At 38.3% G+C, this 15,707-nt stretch overlaps 1 protein-coding gene across 2 annotated transcripts in view; it reads right to left on the bottom strand.

The window, feature by feature from the left end:
* Positions 1–211: 211 nt before the first annotated feature.
* MAP3K2 (mitogen-activated protein kinase kinase kinase 2) overlaps positions 212–15,707 on the bottom strand; it is a 37,476-nt gene continuing 21,980 nt past the window's right edge. The window contains exons 5-17 of one of the 2 annotated variants that reach the window (XM_042877812.1): positions 14,632–14,731; positions 13,875–13,988; positions 13,186–13,285; positions 12,319–12,449; positions 9,726–9,805; positions 9,123–9,190; positions 7,793–7,885; positions 6,348–6,554; positions 5,558–5,706; positions 5,187–5,318; positions 3,790–3,919; positions 2,594–2,771; positions 212–2,003 (exon numbers count right to left, since the gene is read on the bottom strand). In XM_042877812.1, the coding sequence (XP_042733746.1) occupies positions 1,778–2,003; positions 2,594–2,771; positions 3,790–3,919; positions 5,187–5,318; positions 5,558–5,706; positions 6,348–6,554; positions 7,793–7,885; positions 9,123–9,190; positions 9,726–9,805; positions 12,319–12,449; positions 13,186–13,285; positions 13,875–13,988; positions 14,632–14,731 (1,708 nt within the window). In that variant the 3' untranslated portion in view covers positions 212–1,777. Of the gene's footprint in view, positions 2,004–2,593; positions 2,772–3,789; positions 3,920–5,186; positions 5,319–5,557; positions 5,707–6,347; positions 6,555–7,792; positions 7,889–9,122; positions 9,191–9,725; positions 9,806–12,318; positions 12,450–13,185; positions 13,286–13,874; positions 13,989–14,631; positions 14,732–15,707 lie in introns of both variants that reach the window. The other variant, XM_042877811.1, reaches the window with a different exon arrangement.

Below are 15,707 nucleotides of genomic sequence, written 5' to 3' on the forward strand. Positions count from 1 at the left end.
CCCATGAGTTTATTCGAGCGAGAATGGGTAAATTTACTACTCTGCCTCCATGCACTTCATAATTCTTCTATTCCCCTAAAGATGTCAAACAGAGCAGAGCCTGGGGACAATAATGCGGTCCTGTCAGAGTGGACAAGGGTCACAGTCTCAGCCTGGTCTGTTTTTATAAAGCAAAAGCAAACAATGAATCATCCAAACAGTATACATTAACTCAGTTCTGTAGTCCAATCGTTTATTTCCAAATTCCCTTTTAAGTTATTTATGTTGTGTTCCACAGAAATATGAAAGTTTGACTTTTCTGCTATAAAATTCAGTTACTAACTACCTCTGATCAGTACCAGCACTTCTCGACTGAGAAGCTCCAATTCAGAGTTTCTCCTTTGTTCTTTTATTATTTTCTTTGAGAAAAAGAAAAAGTTGATTAATGTTGAATTCATGACAGTTGGAAAGCTGAAGAACACCAATAGCTGGGTTACCAGGCTGGACTAAGCACGCTCATGCTATTCGATTGCTGGGGCTCTGTGCTTCGGGCCTCTCCTTCACACAGCTTTGTGCTGTGCCTCCTTGATCATCGTTACCTTATGAAAAATAAAGCAGGGTCTTTCTTCTCTGTGATTTATTCCTGGTGCTAAAATAAGTTTAATTTTATTTTAGGAATTTTTAGCACATCCTAGATGACTGAACTGTGTTACTAAACCAATGCTTACAGTGCATAAGGGGAAGGATTTTATATTCTTTAGGCACTTGATGTTGACATACATTCCATCCTAGCGCCCCTCAACAGCTTTGAAGATGTTATTTCCTACGGATCGTTCTGAATCGTGTAACTCATACTGCAGAAGGATCAGTCACTCTCTTTCCCCCAGACATTCATGGCATCATGGAGGAGAATTCTCTCTCAACACCTCTAATATTTCTTATCTAACATGATAGTCTCCCTGCAAGTGTATGTAACAGAGGATTTTCTTTGGCAGATACAGCAGGAGACATTCTCCTAAATATTTACATCCAACAGCTGACTCTTTTCTATTATGGAAATATTCCCCTTGCAGTACAGCAGTTCCTAGGATCAGGTCCATCATCTGTTTACCTGTAATTCTTTTCCTGTTAAGAATATACGATAGAGATTTTGCTCTAAAACTATCTCATCAGTGTTGAGTTCTTTTTTGTTACTGTTATTTTCTTTTTGGTCACACAGAAGTACCAGTCAAGACACGCTTTTGTACAAAGAATTCCAAGTTCTTCCAGCTTTATAATTAACTCTCAGAACCGTGTGATCCCACTTAAATTACACAATGCAGAAACTCATTAAATTGCTAAAATATAAGAACTTAGAACTCTCTGCTGCAAGTACCTGTAACGTAACAAACAATCACAGAGGAGTACCTTCTTGTCCTCTGGCTGCGTGTCTTTTTCCCTGCACCCTGAGTCAGTCAGCGGTGTCAGAAAAAAAGTCACACAGTTCCTGACTGTCCAATCATTTCTATTATTTTTCCCTCTTTAAATAAGGAACAAACGTGTACTAAAGTGCTTTATCTACATGAACCACATCAGTACATTATAGAAACAAGAAGTTCTAGTCCCGGTGGGAGCAGGGAAGGGAAGATTCTCATTTTAGATACAAAATTTAGATTGTTTACAATCTAAGTGAAACAAAGATTCAAGAGAACGCGTTCTCTCTCTTGTCTTTTTTCTCCTTTTTGTAAAAAATAAAAAATAAAAGTGCAGTCAAATAGAAAATAAATGCAGCAGACGCAAGCTGAGTTGAGGCAGGCTGTTAGTGATAGTGTGCAAACGTGTGTCTTAGCAGTTCATCTGCAAATGGTCGCAGCTTGGCCTCGATAAAAATCCTTTTCAGGAAATCCCGAGCATGGTCTGAGACATGAGGTGGTAACTGGGGATTGGTTGGCTGAGTGGCAATCTTAAAGATGGCAGCCATTGCTTCAAATTCTGCCCATGGGGGCTTCTCAGTGAGCATTTCTACCACTGTACAACCTACGCTCCTGAAACAGAGGCAAAAGTAAGACAGCAGGTTACAACAGAGTTGTACTCTTGTAGGAACACAGGAAATATCAAGTAGCTTCTGAAGTACCACAAGGAAGAGCAGTGTTCACTCATCTCTACAATGCAACTTTGATTGAAAGCAGCTATCCGCTATCACAGCGTTCAGCAAATCACTATCTGTGCATCTCCAACGCATTGCCTCACTGGGCCAAACGCTAGTATCTCAGTGAAGGGCTAACGAGGTATTTATTCAGGCACTAATGGTTGTGTGAAGGCATTGCCACTATTCTCATTGACATCTCAGTGCTCAGCAGCTGATACACACCTTCATGCGAGGTTGGTTCAAAGAATACTCGTGTGATTGCTAAACCAACGGGCTCACGAACTGCCGCAGCAACAAACCCAAGATTTCAGTGCTACACTCTCTAAATGCACACATGTGGTTGCCAGTGCTCTCGTGTGTTATCTTCTTCAGCTTAAACCCCAGAATAAAACACTCCAACTTCAGATGACAAACACTCGCATTCTGCTGAGAAACCGCCCATCCTGAAATCATCACGAGTTTTGTTAGAGAAGTTTTGTAACATACCAGATATCTGCTTTTCTGCCGTACCCTTCTCCACTGATAACTTCTGGACTCATCCAGTACGGAGTTCCTGTGACAGACTTCATTCCTGTACCAGACAGACAGATGGTCTGCAGTCGTTTGCTGGCACCGAAGTCACCCAGCTTCACATTGCCTGCTGAATCTCGCAGAATATTTGCTCCTGGAAGGAAAAGAATGCAGCTTTGGTGTAGAGAGCAGTATTAAAAAAGCTTGGGTTCAGTAATACAGTGAGAGATGGGTCTGGCGCTCACAGAGGATTTCTCCACTCCTATTACTCTATTTGGAGGTTCGGTAAAATGAACTGTTAACGTGTCTTTTGCAACCTAGGCCTTTCCCAGAAAGTTTCAATTACTTCGGAACTGCTGACGAAGAAAAGAAATGTGCCACGTGAGGGCAACAACCTGAAACAGGGAATTCTCTTCTCACACTACTAAAAATGCCTCGAGTCGGTACTGAAAGAAAATCTCAAACTGTGTCACAGACTTGCTCAAAATACTCATCTGCATAACAGAAATGTCATTGTTATTTCACCTTTCTGGGGAAAAAAAACCATTACTGATACAAAGCAAAAGGAAAATTGTAAGAGTTTTAGAGGATACAAAGCTTGTTCGCCACACCTATTTTGCACATCACCACCATCTTCCCACATATCTCTTGCATCTTCTTTTTTTTTTCTCTTCATATCACTCTTGCAGCTTTTACACATCCCCTTTATCTATCAGCAAAAAGTAAGTACATCAATTTCCTGGCAGGAGAGTGCAAGAAGTGTGAGTCACTGAGGTCAGGGGAGTCACCTCTGCCAGGCAATTCTGTAACAGTGAAAGGCTGAGCAGTTTCTGCGTAGCTGATAGAAACAAAACTCAGTTTTGTGTCATGATGCTTTCCTCTGTACATTCCAACCGCATGTCATGATCTTTTGGTATATTCAAAGCTACTTAAATTCAGAAGGAAATTTTATCATGAATGCTTTGCAGACAGACACTAGGGAAACCTTTTCAGAAGTCTGCTAGAACACTCAGTTTACAACAGTGACAAGAATAAAAGAATCATGATTGCTTTCCATCAGAGTCAGTATTTCAGTATCCCACGCTTAATTTAGTCACACCTGGCTGACAGGACTGAAAAAGAATTTGTAGTAAACAGCATGAAACTGTGCCCAAGACTGTCCTCCTTCTTACCTTTAATGTCTCGATGGACGATCATGTTTGTGTGCAAATAGAGAACTCCTTCAAGGATCTGCCGTGTGTATTTGCGAGTCACGTTCTCTGTGAGTGCTCCATATGATTTTAATTGGTCTTTGATGGACCCCTATGGCAAAGAAGTATAGAACACTAATGTTCCTAGGATCACAAGTGGTCTGATACAATTATGCTGAACTTCAATGATGATTACATGGCCAAAACACAGACATTTTAAGCTGCAGGGCATTCTGGGTCAACTTAAAGCACAGATGTAGTTTTGTGTCCCTTAAAAAATTTTTTTTTAAATCAAAGCTTCTACACAAAAGAGGCTGAACAGAGAAGTCATACGTTAAACCGTTAAGCCATTAACTCTAAAACTATTGAGTAGCTCAACAGCAACAGCGTGTTGTACAGAAAAAGGGAACGTGTAAGTAAGCACCACTCTTGGTTCTTTTGATAATGAAATGGTGATACTCAAGTTGGTCAACAGGTCGGTTTACATTGTTAGTTTATATCTGAAGGGGAAAAAAAAGAGTTGTCAAAAAAAAAAAAAACAGGAGAAGCTGGTGGGTGATGCTTTATAGCTAAATAAAAATTAAAAAGTAAGCTTAAAAGAACATCAAGTCAAAAATTCAGTTCTGTAACCATCGTTGCATAACATGGCTCTTTTAATCAAAGATTATTGCTGCAATACTGTCTTTCAAATCTCAGATGAATTCAAGAATCCTCCCAAAACAAAGCCCAAAACTCACCTAAAAACACACTTTTCTTCCGTGAAGTACAGTGCTGCAACTATTCAGACATACAAATCCTATGTATAAAGCACATTTTATTTAGCTCTGCTGACCCCACTTGGTGAGAAAATGAAAATTGGCACTGTTCAGAGCTGAGTACACTTCTTACCATAATGGTAACAGTAGAACAGTTCTGCATGTATCCAAGTGCCACAAACAAAGAAAAATTTTGGTACGCACTTCTTCCCACACCTATCTTTGCTAGCTTTCTTGTTTTAAAACAATTCCGCAGTTGATATGTTGACAAGCCAAGAGCACAAAGCATTACAAAACGAAATATTAAGTTCAAGGAGACTCAAGAGTGTATAAACGATGCAGGCTTTTCAAAAGGTTGCTCAGCACTTCATATGCCACAATCAAATGCAAAAACATTCTGTACAAACCACAACAATTTTGAAAAAGCAAACAATGTAAAAGACATGGAGGGACTGCTACAGATACTTGTTGGTACCCAGCTATTGTTTCATTTTAACTTGGACACTTCTTTAATACCTGTGTGCCCTTCTGCAAAAGCTGCCCCCTTCTGCACTTTTTGCACTTTTTTGGGTGCCTACCGCATCCCACAGAAATGATGGGTGAGGTGACTGTTTCCTTGCTTACCCCTGGCATGTATTCCATGAATATAGAGAGTGTTCTTTCAGGTGGGTCCCTCAAGAAGCCGTAATACTGAACGATCCTCTCATGCAGCAGATTTTTCAGCAACTGAATCTCGCATTCAAGAGCGTTTACTTCCTAAAACAACCACAACAAAAAAACCAACAAAATCAAACACGTTCACTGAATGAGGATTTGCCCAACAATTTTAAAATGTGGTGTGACACTAAAATCAGTAACCAAGCTAATTCATTTCAGCTATTAACAAAACAGAATTCTTAATGAAGACATGGAAACACGTATTAAAACACAGAAAAGGAAGTTTAGTTTGTAACACTTTAGCTTATCACACAGCACCTCTGCACTGTACCTCATACCTTGCTAGTTTCTGGACTATCAGGATCAAACTGCACTTGTTTAACAGCCAGTTCTCTTCCGGTATCAGCATCATAACACAGATACACTCTGCCAAATGCACCTTGACCCAGCAGTTTGCCAAGTCTCCAATTAGTTGGAGCTCGTGGTGCTGAAAAAGTAAACAAGATTTCTGTTTTAATGTAAGTTTGTTATTCAGCTGATTAAAAGAAAAAACAACACATAGAAAATAACTTTTTCAAGGACTACATTTTTCAACAGAAGATCACACTTTCTCTATTTAAGTTACAAATATCAATAAAACTTCCTGTAAGATGGGAAATTTACTACAAATTAATCAATTTCTTGTAAAGTTAAGCATACTTAAGCAGTTAACAACAGCTAAGCTGAAAAACAGACAAAGTGTGTTAAGCAAACTTAGTAACACTGTTTTAAAAATGAAGGCCTAATCAAAAGCTGCCAACTACTGAAGTCATTGCAAGGAATATTTGCTCCACCACAGACATATAACATTAGCAACAAAGGCCAACAAGTTACTCCAGCCTACATAAGCTCCAAAGTTCAACACATCAAAAAGATTTTCATAGTGATTTGTTACCATAGACGTATATTCCATGGAAAAATCTAAATGAAGACTGGCACAGCAAGCAATGAAAAAAAATAGAGAGCACGAAATCCTGACTTTTTCCTATTAGGGAGAGAGCAGCACATTGTTCGATCACATTTCTTTCAACATGACAAACTTGAAAGGTAAGAGTTTTGCAGCAGATGTCACAAAGTTCCTTAACTTACAGCGACTGGGCGGGCTGATGTCCATGACTGTCAAGGTAGGATTGTCAATGTCGCTCCCCCTCCTCCTCATCCTGTTATCCTCGTATTCTGGTGTGAAGACACTGCTCCCACTGCTGGTGCTCAGCGAGTGATCAGTGGGACTGAAACTAACGGGTGACCGGAAGCTGTTCCCCTGCGTTCTCCTGGCTCTTGGAAAGGTTTTACGGCCTTCAGTGTTACACAGAGAATACCAACGTTACGCTACAAACAAACACTACTATGTCATCTGTGTATGCAAATGCTTTATGAATTCTACACAGCATGGTTCACACCTCCCACGCCATATCATGTGATGCAGCAACGATGACATTTTCCAAAAGTTTCAAACTAGAAATTAATACAGATGTTACATAAACATTGGACTGAATGGTTTAAATTAGAGTGTCCAAAACTGCAAGCAGCAAAATGAGGGCAATTTCTACAGCTGTCCTGAAGTTAACTGACATGCTTCAGAAACAGAGAGGAGGCTGTGAGGGCAGGAAGGGAAATGCCCCACCTACATCTGTATCACTAACAAGGTGGGAAGAATACATTCCTGATAAAAAAGACAGATGTTGACATCTCAAGGATGCCCAGGTTACCATATTCGCTCTTTAAAGAAAATAAGAATAAAAAGTAGAGAAAGCTCTACCCTTGGAATCAACAGGGAAAGCACAAAAGAAACATCATAAATATAGCATGACTTAGCAATGGATACGGCACTGGAATAAAAAAGGACACGTATTCAAAAAGGTAAATTACATCCAGATGCTTAGAATAACATCAATATATTCAGATAACAAACATTTTTAGGTCAGCACAGCTTGATGAAGTTTCATCCAAGGGAGCTTCAGCATAAATCGCTGAAGGAACATTTGAGTCATTAAGTATTACACCAGAGATGGAGTTCCCAGAGGACTGAAGAAGGCAAGGGAAACATCTTGAAGGAGTGGACTCATTTACACACTAGTCAGGCCAATTTCAGTGCTGTGATATGTGAACAAATTATTAAGCAGTGTTATAAAAATCACTGAGAAGACATGATAAAACAGTCAAAATTGATTTGTCACATGTAGCTAATTCAATGCACCATTTCAAGAGGACATTTCCTCAAGCCAACTCACAGAGTTTTGGCTGCCACAAGATTGAAGAGAACATAAAATAAGGGCCTTGCACGAATGCTTGAAAAAATCTTTAAGGAATGTATTAAGGTTTGATAGAAGAAAGTTAAGGAGAAACAAAACAGATTCTTGTGAGATTTAATTTTACTTCAGGCAGCAATTACTTTTCAACTCTGTTACAAAGGAGTAACTAGTTACGCGCTGCATGTGCACCATTAAGATTTCATTAGATAGATTTTCTTCTTTAGATTTTAAGAAGAGAAAAGCAAGTTAATTATGTAGGACTCCTACAGTTTTCACACTTACCATCATTGTAATCCTGCTGATGATATGAAATATGGTATCTGCGGGGATAAGTTCCCCCCTTTCCAAACTTCTCAAATATTGGGATATCATACTCTACTAGAAAATACAAAGATACATTTCAAAGTTAAAAATACAACCAAGGCATACACATTAATCATTCTGGTATTATAAATTTAAACGTGGGTAAGAACACAGAATACATTTCAAAGCTGAAGCTTCAGGGCAAAGAATGCTATAGAACAAAATCCGTACAAAACCAACAAATCCAGCTAAAAGTTCCAAAGGATTTCAAGAATATAACATTAAATTGTTTGTAATCTCTTGCTTAAAACAGTACCAGAGGACTGCAGCATGCCCAGTTACTAGAGACATTAATAGACACGTTCTGAAAAATAACAGCTCAACAGGAAAAGTGACAGAAATTCAGTTTAGTTTAAGATTTAAAAATGAACAAACACAGAATGCTGGTAAATGAGTCAACACATCCTCAATTACTAAAACACAGCCAGTAAGTCCTCCTTTATAATTTATTACGTATTCATATTTAAGTTGCAACTCCTTCACGGATAAATAATTGGTTAGAAAATGAACACATAAGGAGGAAGCAGTGCTCAGCAGTTCCACAAGAATCTGGGCTACAACTCATACAGTTTAACTGCACATGAGTTCTGCAGACAGAACAAATAGTGAGGTGACAAAATTATTTTGAAAGTATGTTATTTGAAGCACATCCACAAAGATACCTGAAAAAACTTTCAAGGTTACCCATCACACTTGGTGTCCTGAATCGTGCACAGCAATTTGGATTCAAGCCAGAATACGGTATGAAAGCAATGTTAGTGGTGATGACTCATTAATTTATAGGCACAGCAAACAGCTCTCCTTCATTCTTGCACTTCGGAATGCTTTCAGTTACAGCAGTTATGAGCACTTAAAAACGATTCTCTTTTTACAAAGGATGAAACAACAGCTAAACACTAAGAAAATTACTGAAGGACTACGCACCAATTTAAAGATGGACACTGCAGTCCACTTTAACCAATCTGCGTGCCAGTAGGCACTGCATCAGTTGTTTTTTTCCCAGCAGCAGAGGTACGTCCTACTAAACACAACAGCACTGGTGTTACACACATTGATCAGAAAAAAAACTTTACAAGCTATGTTTCATTGCATCTTTCACTGTGTCTATTTGGATTGCATTTTGTTGCTATGCCTTCTGCTACCATTACAAGCTTATGTAAAGTAACACCCCTTAATATGAACTTCCCTTTCGATTACTTGCAAGAGGAAGTACCTGGGAAAGCCATTGTGGCCAGCCAATTTTGCCTACCTGAGAATTCCTGATGATTATCTGGATAGCTCTGTGCTCTTGGCATCCGAGATTTGGGATAGTTGTCTCTAGAAATGTGAAAGCAAAGTGTTTTAAAATCGCAACTACAATAACTAAACAATCCCACTGCATTACAATGCTTTATGGCCAATGGGAGCTTTATGCTATACAAGTTGCTGCTCACAAATGTGGAACTTGATCTAAACATCAAATCTATTGGTACCAATAATCATTCGGCATCAGCAGCAATGGAAAACCTTGCTCTTTGGCTTCAGTGTGGTAAGACACCAGCAGACTGTGCCACTCACACCAGTAAAGCCACAAAGGAATACTCAAGTTTACCACTCTGATGGCTGAACACAGGGTTTATAAATGCAAAATCTCTTACACAGCCTGCAAAAATCCCTCAAATTTAACCAAACGAATGCAGAATGTTTTAATGCCTCCAAATATTTCCTCTTTTCTCCACAGAAGCCATAGGATTAAGTTAGTAATTTTAATGAGTTAAAGAATGATGTAGAATTTTTTGGTTATTATATGTCACACTAATTAACACATTAAGCAAGCCAATAAAGATGACTAATGAATGCAAGCAGTTCTTACCCATCTAAAGGGCTGTCAAGTGACGGACAGCTTCCTGAGCCAGAATTTTCAGGACTGCTCAAAGACAGTGGATCCAGCATCTAATAAAAACCATGTACATAAAGATCAGAAAGTTGTTTGTTTTTTTTTAATGGCTTGAACATTCATGCTTTGAAACTCTGAATTAAAAAAAAAAAAAAAGAAAAGAAACAACACTAGTAACAAACAAACAGGAATTACTAGAGAAATGAATGACTGCCATAGTTAAACCTGCCTCAAATATTTTTCCCTGAAAGGATTCCATCACTCTGTCGAGCAGAATTTAGTGAAGGCATTTCATATTCAACAATGCTCGTCACACACTGAGCTGCACTCCTACACTCTTCCTGTAGACACCACTGTCTCCTATTATTACAGTATTACCAGAACCAATCTGGCCTAACAGAACAACAACAAGGCCTCCAAAGAGACAAAAAGCTAAAACAGCTTAAAGAAAAAAAGTGGATTTTGTCGCTATCAAAGAAAAAAGCCTCAAACGTGACACAGATAATGAATGCAATTTATATAATCTCCTAATTGCTTTCAGTTTGACCAACCAGAGCCCACAGAAAATAGCAGAAATAAAACACTGTAAAAAAGCTTTAACTCATCTATCTCTAGTTGGGACTCCAAGCAAGGAATGCAGAATTTTAAATACAACCAAACAGTAAAAAAAAGGAGATAGGAGAAAGAGCACAACTTTTCACCCAAATCAAATCACGTTCTATATAAAATAAACTTCCACCTGAAGCAGGAGCTTACAGACACACCACAGGGCTTTTTTAGTCTCTAAACAGTCCTGATTTCCCAGTAAGCAGCACCCCCAAGTTGCGTGAAATCTTCCACGCATCAGCGGGAAGAAATGATAAAACTGAGTATCCACGCCAGACCCATTATGTAATGAAAATAAATACCAACACTTTTTCATTGCTCAAATTGAATCCAAAGAAAAATAAAAAGGGTGCTCCTGACAACCAGCTGTTTTCCCCCATCTAATATTCATTTTGTTTATGCCACACTACCACCCTTCAGTCCTGATCATTACTTCTTTGTCTCTGGCAGTAAAGCAATCTGAAATTTTCATATCTTTATTTATTCAAGAGACATGGAAGAGGTATCTAAATCCTGAATGCAGCACAAACCAGTCTACCTCTCACAAACTACGAAAAGCTCATCTGCTGTTTTAAATGAGCTTCTTCCTCAAATAGTTTGTTTCAATATTCTGTACAACATCTGCTGCTCCCTATGAATTGGATGACAGTTTATTGCTGTAAATTAAGCAGTTGCCCCTCCAATTTTTATGGCTTGTGCTGCCTCTTAAAAGTCTTGGGTCCATAACTTCCCTAAGACTCACTGAGGTCTTGCTGCAAAAATAGTGCACAGAAAGTGAGTCTGTACTTTACAAATTCAGACACTTAAAATGAACTCTCTATTTGGAAAGATTAAATTCACCAAAAGTTCAGTGATTATATTCTCTTTTATTGGGCTGAGCAATGAGTCCAGGAGGCAGCCTGGTATGAATTAACCTAACATCCTATGGAAGTAAAATTCCTTTATTTAAACCCTGCTGACAACTCATATAGCAACATTTACACAACAGCTTACACGTGCTCAGGAGAGAAATGGTCCTCACAGCTCATCCACTGGGCCAGTCAGTGACCAGAATGACTCAGCCCGGGCCAAAAGCAATCGCTTCACTGAACAAATCCAGGCTCAGGCTGGAGGTGACCATGCGGTTACAATAATGAATAGCATCCTGGACTGGAATAAGAAGATTCAGCTCCTACTCCCAGTTCAGCCATGAAAATTGTGCAACAAGTTGCACAATCTTTCTGCCACTATTTTTATTCTGTCATCTGTCTCTCATTTATTCAGCTCATTTAAACAACCGCCTCTTGCCGTTTGCAAATACCATTACAACACCAACAAGAAATTGAAATTATTTCGACCCGAAGCACTATTTTCTCTCCCTAAAATATATTACTTGTCAATTCTGAGAAGCATTCCTCCTCCTTCTCCTGATGTTTCTGATATTCAGAGAGCAGGATTTCCATAAATGCTAAGTGTGCTAGTAAGCCCACGCCAACAACGCAAATGAGATGAGAACAAACATGGTGTGATCCTCACACAAAAACAGAACTATTTAAGTATTTTATTCGCTGTCCTCCTGCCTCTCCCCCAAAACGCTATCAGCTGAGTCCAAATAATCCAGACAGATCCAAAATTCTCTTTAATCCTGATTACTTCCACAAGTAGCAGAACTGTTACTACTTACATATTCTTCTTAATAAATGGTTTTGTGCTTTCTAACACGGGCACCTCTTGCTGTAATTTTTATTTTAGTAACTCATCTGTCATGAAAATAAAGAATACAATCCTTTTGTAGCAACAACTTAAATTATTTAAGAGACTGGCAGAGAAAAACAAGGCTCCTACTGGTCTAAATAACTGTAATTAACCTTCTCTCACAGATTACGTTTTCCAGGGGTGGCAATTCCATATCTTTCTTGAACAGCAGGACTTTGTAAATCTATCTTGCTCTGAAAATCTTTAATTTCCATAAATCACACACTACCTGATCCATGCTTTCTGGAATGAATTCACCCTCACTGTTGATACTGGTGAACGACCCATTTCGAGCCACCTGATGCAGCTCATCTGGAATGTATCCTGGGGGAGGTGAACTCCTGTCACGATTATTAGAACCTATTGAAAGAAAAGGTCTGGTAAGCGTCCTTGCAGCAACACAAAATGCAGAGACTTCATTCAAATGACCCTGGATTTATTCTCAATGATCCAGCCTGCCTGGACAACTTGTTGCTTGAGAAACTTCCCGAATGCTTGTTTCATAATTCCTGGTTTATAGCTTATGGAACATGTGGGGCAGGGTTGTCTCAGTTACGTTTAATGTTTTGCTTTTTTGCCCGGCCCCCCCCCCCAATGTACAGGAACAGAAATGTACCTATATAGCCAAATTATATTTCCTCTTTGGTACAAAACAAAAAGCCAAGCACTCTTTACCACTATTTTTCCATGCCAAGTAATGCTTTCTACCTCTTGAGAATTTTGGTTTTCCTTTGTAGAATATTTTATCTTCAAAAACACAAATATGTGCATTCATAACAACACAAACTGTCTGGAAAAACTGCCTGTAGTTTCAGTCAGATTTGGAAGCTTTCATCACACCAACTTAAAAACACAAATAGGCAAAAATGTTAGATCGATGCCAAGAAAAGCATCTCAAACAAATGTTCATATATTAAGATTAAAAATTACGGGAGTCTTAACTTGAGCAAGAAAATGTACTGCCATGTAAACTCTATAGCACAATATTTGTTGATGAGTAAGAGAAATATAAACAGGCTGTGCTGAGAACAAGAACTTCAGGAAGAGAATATTACTGAAGTTGTTACAATTACAGCTGTTGACAAGTGTAGCTCACCTAATACAGAAAGCCTCCTTTTTCTTTCTGTCACACCAAACACTGTATTATCTAAATCTTCCAGTGAGGGTAGGGGTTCCACATTATTTACACTGGGTGACTGAAAAAGAGTACATATTATGCACTGCAATTATCACTTTATACTCCTAACAATCAAAACACTTTACAAACTTTTAAAGCTTTTGTACAAAGTATTCGTGTCAATAAGTCAAAATCAAACTTATGAACTTATGCCAAAAATCATCTATTTTAATAGCTCATCCTAAATATTTGAAATCATCATCAATATATACCATTACACAGAACGCTAGCAACATGGAGGCTGTTAGATATTAACGAAGTAACTCAGCATTTAGGTCTGCTGCTACACACCATACAAAACCACATAACTTAAAGAATGGTTTCAAACAACCAAAGTAGCATCAAAACTATGCACTTCTCAGTTCTCTATCACATCATTATCCTACTAAGGAGCACGTGTCAACCACTGTAAAGAAGGCACACAAAAAAGGAGGCTCAGTACCTATGGGGAAGTTCAGACGACTCAGTACAAAATGCTAATACATGCTTTTTCATTGAACTGAAGAAATGACCCTGAATATTTTCAACTGGAAAAAATTCATCTTTAAGACAAACTACACTTTGGTCTGAAAACTGAGGAAAAAGGCACTACGAATGTCAACTCATACCTGTGTATTTCCATGTATTACAAGCAATATCTTGAGACTCTTCATATGAACACTACGGTCAAGCAGTTCAACAGCTTTGTCCAGGTCATCCTGTGTGGTTAATGGAATTACAAGCTACAAAAAAGAGAAAAAAAACTGTTAATAAACAGATGCCTTAAATAGGGCAAAAGAAAGAATTAACTAGTCAGATGCAGGGGAACAAATAAACTGATCTATTCCCTTCCATTCCAAGCCAACAATAAGATTCACCAACAATCCCTCAAGTTACCATCAAGATGCACAGAAAACAAAAGCCTGAAGCTCAACCTTAACTCTTCTTTTAGGGCCTTCAACAGCCACAGCCTGTCAGAACAAGTCTTCACAGTGTGGAAACAACCATTTCACATATGCACAACTTCTCCTACAGTTTCAGAGAAATGTGTGCAACAGTGTCAATGTATTGTCCATCTCAATTGAAATTATGCAAGTATATAAGAACAAGTCTTATTTTCTAGGCTATAAAGCTTATTTTTCTATTGCACAATATTACAGTTCCATCTGTTTGAGACATGATTCATTGAGATATGTTCCATACCATTGAACAGTTCATGCATCTCATGCCTATCATGATTTAGACAAGACCTATATTTGAGAACACACACATCAAAAATTTGGGATTTTGTCACAGGAGTGGCTGTCAATGCTAACAAGGGCAAGTTTCTGCCTTAAAATAATCAGTGCACAATTCACAGAGGATTTAGAAAATACAAACCACTACCTCATTATTGCAGTAATGTAAATCCATAGTCTGTCCAAACGCAACCTTAGCTTTAGCTACAAGATCTTCAAGTTTGACAGGCCTGGGTAATTGGAGTATCCTGAAACACAATTTTGGTTACAGAGAATTTTCATCCATTACTTATGAAAATCTGCTGTCTCGTTACTTAAAAATACTCTTACAATAAAATTTATTGCTAAAAAGATCAAAGGAAGACCTGCTTTATTTCCTATTCTTTATGCTTTGTATCACTAAAAAAATGAGCATAAAATTAGACTCAAAAAGAAGTACTCAACTTGCCTACACACGGCCTCTTTCTCAATGCTTTGCCTCCATTTCAAAGGTAAGTTCTTAGAAACTTCTACATGCCCTACTTCACAAAACGAAGTAAACCAGCAGACTGATGGGCTGACAAGCAGGAGTGCCAGTCCTCATTTTCTGAAGATTAAAAAGAGTTTCTCATCTGAGGAAGATAACTAAAGATTGCCATTTTTTATAATAATGAATTACACATTCAAATGATGAGTTCATTAAGTGCCAATGTACTCCCAAAAGAATGATTCAGTTGTAGGTCAAAATTTCCAATTTTCATTTAATTGGATGTCCCTCCGAACCAAAAAAGCCCCACATGCATTTACCTGACCTTTTGTAATAGAGAACTATTGTATCCTTTGGAACAGAACACAATTACACAAGTGACTAAGCTAGTGAGGTACACTCACATTTGAAGTAGAACGTACTTAAATTTTATTTGGCAGAAAACAAAGCAAACATTATTGTCTTTGTTATCCCTGCTGTAACAGGTACACTGGTTAGGTAACTATTTCTTATTGAAACGTGCCCACAGATCAGGACATTTGCAGTTAGAAATTATTATTATATATTATTATTATTATTACAAAAAAACAATATAATGGAATAAAAGCCATATCAATTGCCACTGTAGTTAACCATTTGTTTAGCAGGTCTGGATCTGCCCATCACAGTGCATCCTCCTTGGTACAGAGTGCCCCATTCATCACTCAAAGGAACTCCGGAATCACTTCCCTTTCCTACTTCTTATTTGAAGAACTAGT

This window comes from Lagopus leucura, unplaced genomic scaffold (genome assembly GCF_019238085.1).
Source record: "Lagopus leucura isolate 7727_CA_CO unplaced genomic scaffold, USGS_WTPT01 Super-Scaffold_100019, whole genome shotgun sequence".
Lineage (NCBI taxonomy): Eukaryota > Metazoa > Chordata > Aves > Galliformes > Phasianidae > Lagopus > Lagopus leucura.